General features: G+C 36.0%; 1 protein-coding gene across 1 annotated transcript; it reads right to left on the bottom strand.

Moving 5' to 3' along the window:
- Positions 1-320: 320 nt before the first annotated feature.
- LOC109239830 (uncharacterized mitochondrial protein AtMg00810-like) lies at positions 321-1034 on the bottom strand. Its single transcript, XM_019406421.1, has one exon. The coding sequence runs from the start codon at positions 1032-1034 to the stop codon at positions 321-323; it is 714 nt and encodes a 237-aa protein (XP_019261966.1).
- Positions 1035-6930: the final 5896 nt, after the last annotated feature.

Raw genomic sequence — 6930 nt, 5'->3', positions numbered from 1 at the left:
TGCTTAGTAAGTAGTCATGCTGTGGTTTGCACAAGGCATTTGTCAGCACATTTGCTATTTGTTATGTTGTACCCACATGCTAAGTTTGAATAAGTCCTTGTACTAGTTTTTCTCTTACAAAAATGACAGTTAATATCTATGTGTTTAGTTCGTTCATGAAAAATTGAATGTGCAGCAATTTGGATTGCTGCCTTGCTGTCACAGTGTAGAGGCACAGGCAGAGCAATATCCACTCCTAGCTCCTTGAAAAGTCCAACCAACCACACAATTTTAGCTACTGTGGTTGTCATGCTTCTCAACTCTGCCTCAGCTGAGATTCTTCATATTGTCCCTTGTTTCTTTAACTTCCAGGAAATCAGTGCATCTCCAAATTTAACCACATACCCTGTGACTGACCTCCTAGACTCAACACAAGCTCCCCAATCTGAATCACAATAGGCTATTAGTTTATTACACCTTCCTGTTGGCTTGAACAGACCAAGTCCAGGTGTAGACTTGATATATCTCACTACTCTCTCAGCAGCTTTCATGTGAGAAGTCTTAGGTGCATGCATATACTGACTGAGTACCTGAACAGCAAAGGCTATATCTGGTCTTGTCATTATTAGGTACAGGAGCCTCCCAACTAGTCTTTGATAATTTCCCTTCTCTTCAAGTTGCACATCTTCAGAGTCACTATCTTTTACTATTTGATCAAACTCAACAGAGGTAAGTTTTTGAATAAACTCAAGAGGTGTATAGGCTGATTTTCCTCTTGCTAGGCTAAGTTCGGATACCAATTCTAGGGCATATTTCCTTTGACACATTAGGATACCCTTTTGAGACCTTGAGAACTCAATGCCAAGGAAATATTTTAGCTCCCCTAGATCCTTCATTTTAAAGTTCTCTTGCAAATCTTTTCTGACTTGCTGAATAAGAAGTAAGTTGCTGCCAGTTACCAACAAATCATCCACATAAACTAGGATGACTACAAGATTAGCGCCTATTCTTTTGGTGAAGAGGGAATAGTCATAATGGCTTTGAGTAAAATCCATGTCTAAGAGTGCCTCTGTTAGCTTAAGATTCCACTACCTAGGTGCTTGCTTCAATCCATACAAAGACTTATGTAGTTTACAAACCTTTTGAGTCTCCCCCTGGCTTGAAAAGTCATTAGGAACTTGCATGTAGACCTATTCTTGAACGTCACCCTGCAAAAATGCATTATGAACATTCATCTAAAAATGTACCAACCAGATGCAGCAGCTAGTGCAACTACAACCCTCACTGTGACCATCTTGGACACATGGGAGAATGTGTCTGTATAGTCCAGGCCTTCTTGTTGACTGTATCCTTTGGCTACTAGTATAGCTTTATATCTTTCCACCTCACCATTATACAATACTTAACCTTGAAAATCCACTTGCACCCTATAGGAACCTTCCCTTGAGGTAGATCAACTAAGGACCAGGTGTTATTGTCTTGTAATGCTGAAATCTCAGCATGCATAGCTTCAATCCACTTTGGATCAGCACTTGTTTCTTTGAATGTTCTGGGTTCAACAATAGCTGAATATGCAGCAAGAGAAGCCCTATAGTCTGAAGACAGTTGATTGTAAGAGACATGTTGTGATACAGGATAGGGACAAGTAGATTTCATGGGCTGAACTACATAATCAGTTAGCCATATAGGAGGTTTAGAAGGCCTGGAAGATCTTCTGAGACCTTCATGAGAAATTGAGGGTGCAGGAGGAGGGTGTCATCATAGAGAGGACTAGAAGGAGAAGACATTTGTTGAGCATCAGAAGCAGGTAATTCTGAGATAGGTACAGGTTGGCTAGTACTCTTTTCAATTAATGCATCTGTGAACTCTAATATAGGAGATAAGGGAGAAGTTCCAAGTTGCATGTGCTTGAAGGGAAAAATGTCTTCCTTGAAGACAACATCTCTACTAACAAAGAAACCCTTGGAATGTAGATCATAGAGAATATAGCCCTTTTGAGAAGATGAATATCCCATATGAACTGCTGGAATTGCCCTAGGACTAAACTTATCCCCCTTTCTGTACCTTTGTGGCATAACATAAGCTACCAAACAGTCTAAGATGTTGTAAAGAAGGTGTCTTCTGAAATAGTGCTTCAAATGGAGACTTACCTTGAAGAAGACCAGTAGGTAATCTATTTAGTAGATATACTGCTGTAGACACACACTCACCCCAAAATCTCAGAGGTATAAAGGCTTGAAATCTAAGAGCTCTAGCCATATCTAATATAGTTCTATGCCTTCTCTCCACCACCCCATTTTGTTGGGGTGTATAGACACAGGAAGTTGATGAAGAATTCGCAGACCTTGTAATAGATGATGAACTTGATCATTCACAAATTCAGTGCCATTGTAAGTTTTGAGGCACTTGACTGCAGTTTTAAACTGATTTGACACCATGGTAAGAAATTTCTTTAAAACTACAATTGTGTCTGCCTTAGTAGTTAGAAGGAAAATCCAAATATATTTAGAGAACTCATCCACCAAGGTTAAAAAATATCTCTTGCCATCATGAGTTGGTAGTCTATATGGACCCAAAACATCTGCATGAACAAGATAAAAAATAGAAGTAGAGCAAGTGGTTCTAAGAGTTGAAGATAGCCTTGATTGCTTTGCAACAGGACATACAGTACAATGCTGATGTTCATTTATAAGCAACCCTTGAAGATTATGTAGTTTCTGCAGTACTTTTAGAGGAGCATGTCCTAACCTTCTATACCACAAAGAGAAAGCATTACATGGACTTGTATTATTCTGGCTACCAGTCTTTATTTGTGCTAACAATGGTATTTACACTTGGTGATATATGATGTTCAGGAGTTTGTCTGTCTGCAACCTTGAGGATGTAGAGTCCAAGTTCTTCTCTACCAATCCCCAGTACCTTCCCACTGAAGAGTTCCTGAAAGACACAAAAGTCAAGAAAGAATGCTACCAAACACCTTAACTCTTTTGTGATCTTAGACACTAAAAGTAAGTTATACTTGAAATTTAGAATGTGAAGTATATTTTGAATTTTCTTATTTCTGAAGAAAGAACAGATTCCAGTGTGTGTAATAGAAGCTTGTTCTCCAGTAGGCAATTGGACTTTATTTTTATCCTTCTCTGATACATCTTCATAAGAGTCCGATATATTTAGACTTTGCACCATGTGATTAGATGCTCCTGTGTCTACTATCCAATTATGATCCACCAAAGTAGACATAAAAGCATGCAGTATACTTGTTGTCCCTGTAGTAGTTGAGTCAGCAACATGTTCAATATCTTTGTCCTTGTTTAGCATCTGTAGAATTTGCTGATATTGCTCTGGAGTAAAGAACTGAGCTGGAGCAGCACAGTTCAGTTGATTGCCTTGTGTTTCTGAAGGCAGATTTCCATAATTGTTCTCCATATGATTCATATTGCTGTTCACATTGTTTGCGTGAGCATTGAAAGTTCCTCCTCATCTCTTGTTCTTGAAATCACTAGGATATCCATGAAGCTTGAAACAGTTTTCCTTTGTATGACCTTTACACTTATAATAGTCACACTGAGTTGTTGATTTGTTGAAGAAATTCTTAGGTTTGTAACCTCCATAGTAGCCAGTGTTGGTGTAACCTCTAGAATTATTATATCCTCCATTGTGACCACTATTATGAGCTCTATTACTCATCATGGCAGTAGCTTCATTGTTATCATTAGAACTATTCACACCTTTTCCGGTAATCCTTTGACTTTCTACATTGATTATCATGGCATAAGCTTGGTTTAGATTGGGTAATAGTCTAGTCATAAGCACCTGATATTTGGCATTCTCAAAGGAGTCATTGAGACCTGTCAGAAACTGATAAAGCTTTTGAAGCTGATAGTGTTCTACATGCTTCTTTGATTCAGGATAGCCACATGAAGGTGGTGGAGTAAGTGTTTCATACTTATCCCAGAGTTCTCTCAAATGAGAGAAATACACAGACACAGAGGATACTCATTATGTCAAAGTAGCAATTTCCTTATGTAGATAGGCAGTTCTAGATGCATTTACTTTGTCAAATTGTTCCCTTAGATCTTCCCAGACAGTATAGGCATAGATCATAGTGCTAATCAAGTTTGGTGCCACGGTATTCATAATCCGAGCCAACACTATTGCATTACACTTATCCCATAGATCGTGAGGACTAACATCATAGTTACTTTTTTTGCAGGTGCCTAAGACAAAACCTAATTTGCTTTTACATGGAACACAATTTCAAAGATCTACTCCAAATAGAGTAGTTTTCAGAATCTTGTAACTGAATAGAGATGAGAACAGAACCTTGTGTATCGGATGTATGAATGTACAAAGTATAATGATGATCGACTTGATCAACTGATTGTGCGAAGGTGATGATGATCGACCTGATCAACTGATTGTGCGAAGGTCTGATTATTAGCAACTTCTTCATTGGCCGGCATTATCACAGACATTGAAGAAAAATATCTGAGAATTCTGAGATTGAATAGAAATGCAGCTATTAACAGTCAATTGAGGCTCAATCGAACAAATCTCCAAACCCTATTGCAAGGAGTGAGATCCAGTTTGAGAGTTGGCTCAATTGATCAAATTTACTTAGGTAATTGACTCAATTAGATCCGTCACAGCTGAGCTAACACTCGTTTAACCGAACTCTGATACCATATCATGAAGTTTCAGCTATTGCGGTGACAAGAGGAGAAATGTGAGGAAGAAGAGGAAATGAGAGAAAGCAGAAGCAATCAGTTACTTCATTGAGCAGAAAAATATTCACTGTTACATTGAACTAAGAACTAAGCTACTATTTATACACTTGTTAGTTGTAACTAACCTAACTACTAACTATAATATAGTGTATATTAACTACTCTACTAACTGTAGTCTAATAAAATAGGTGGGGCCTACATCTCTCAACATGAAGTATCAGAAATGGGTAATTACTTGTAATATTAACTTATTTTATGGTTTACCGAAATAAAAATAATTATGAGGTTCTCTGTAAAAAAAATTTGAGTCAAAGTTAACAAAAGAAAAAGTAAGCATAATTATGGGGGAAAAAACTAAGTAATTCGTAATCCAATATTTGACTCCAGTATATTTTTATATAATACAATTTTCAATAACTCAGACATATTAAACTACTCAAATTTTAGACTTTGATTCTGAATAAAATGTATTTTACGTAAAATGAAGTAAAGTGAGTAGTCATTAACAAGTATGAGCACTTTACCCTTTTAAAATTAAATTTTTTAGCGTGAATCCCAATTACTTGGACCCCAAGGCGGATATCGAATACTATGCTGTTCGCATAGAGACAGAGAATGCATGTGGTCAATTTTATTACCAGCCGGTCCAAGTTCGATGATTTTAGAAAATATTAACAAGTCCTCAATTCCAAACTTTAGAGTTTAGCATCGGTTGCTGGTAAATCTTATCAATAACATATTGGAATTTTCTGAGTTAGACAACAATTTTATAATACTAGGTCCTTCTTGTTTCGTATCTGCTTTTCTTTTTCAAATATACTAGCTTAATAATGCATTGTTTATTGCTGTGGACTCCTTATTCCACTAAATAGGGATGAAATTTAAAAATAGCCAGATTTACAAGTGGTAATTGAAAAATAGTCATGGTTTTAAAAATAATCGAAATTTAGCTACTTTTTATGTAAAAATAAATCTGAATGAAAAGCTGTTCAAAATCCTGAAAATATTCAAGCATAATATACTGGAGTTCCAGTATAATATACCGGACTTCTAGCATGATATATATTGGAGCTCCATTATAATATACTCGAGTTCCAGCATAATATACTGGAGTTCCAGTATAATATACTAGACTTCTAGCATCCAGTATAATATACTGGTCCAACATAATATGCTGGAAGTTCATATACAGGTGCTCCAATCTCCAATATATTATGATGGAACTTTCCGTATGCTGGAGTTCCAGCATAATATGCTGGAAGTTCATACTTCATACACAGGTTCACCAATCTCCAGTATATTATGCTGGAACTTTCGGGGTTGCATCAAAATAGTGGTTATTTTTCAATGACTTTGTAGCACTGACTATTTTTCAATTACCAGTCCGAAAACTTGCTAGTCCGTACTATTTTCATTCTAAATAGGGATGCGTTTATTAAACCATAATATATTCTAAAGAATTCATGTTCTTATAGTGTAACTGGCTCTAGTACTTTTACATGTTTGTGTATTGTTTCAGCATTCATGTTCTTAGCGTAACTAGCTCTAGTATTTTATATGTTTGTGTTTTCTAAACTAAATAAATTCGTCCTTTTCAATTGAAATTTAGTGTATGAGGACATAATTCTCTACTATTTTCACTTAAATATCAGACTTGATAGTTATAGAGGCGTTTTATATTTTTCGAGGTTCCAACACCTAATAATTAGTCTTTTAATATAGTTTATTGACAGTTCTTGAGTCACAATTATCTTGACATTGACATACACATTCGTAATAATATTTCGTCTGTTTCAAATTAGATCACACACTTTCTTTATTAGTCCGTTTAAAAAAGAATGACATATTTCTACAATTGAAAATAATTTAACTTTAAACTATTTATTTTATCCATTTTACCCCTTAATGAGAAGCTTTTATAACCACATAAATGTCATGACCCCACAAAGCTTTTACCCCTTAAGTTTCAAAAGAATTCTTTTTTTTTTTAACTTTGTGCAGAGTCAAACCACCCCAGCTAAATTAAAACAGATGGAACAAGAATAATCCTTATGAACACTTATTTTTGCTCTTAAGCTAAATTTGCGTCAAAGCATAAACCAGATGTTGGTACGTTTCTACTGCTAAAAAAAAGGTTACATATAGTGTTGTATAATACCGCGTTATACCTCTTCATTATAAAACCCTTCTTCTTCCCACGACAGAAACAGAAGCTCCCCCCCCC

The sequence above is a fragment of the Nicotiana attenuata genome, unplaced genomic scaffold (genome assembly GCF_001879085.1).
Source record: "Nicotiana attenuata strain UT unplaced genomic scaffold, NIATTr2, whole genome shotgun sequence".
Classification (NCBI taxonomy): domain Eukaryota; kingdom Viridiplantae; phylum Streptophyta; class Magnoliopsida; order Solanales; family Solanaceae; genus Nicotiana; species Nicotiana attenuata.
Note: the sequence above shows the minus strand (reverse complement) of the source record. Positions and strands in the feature narration are given on the sequence as shown.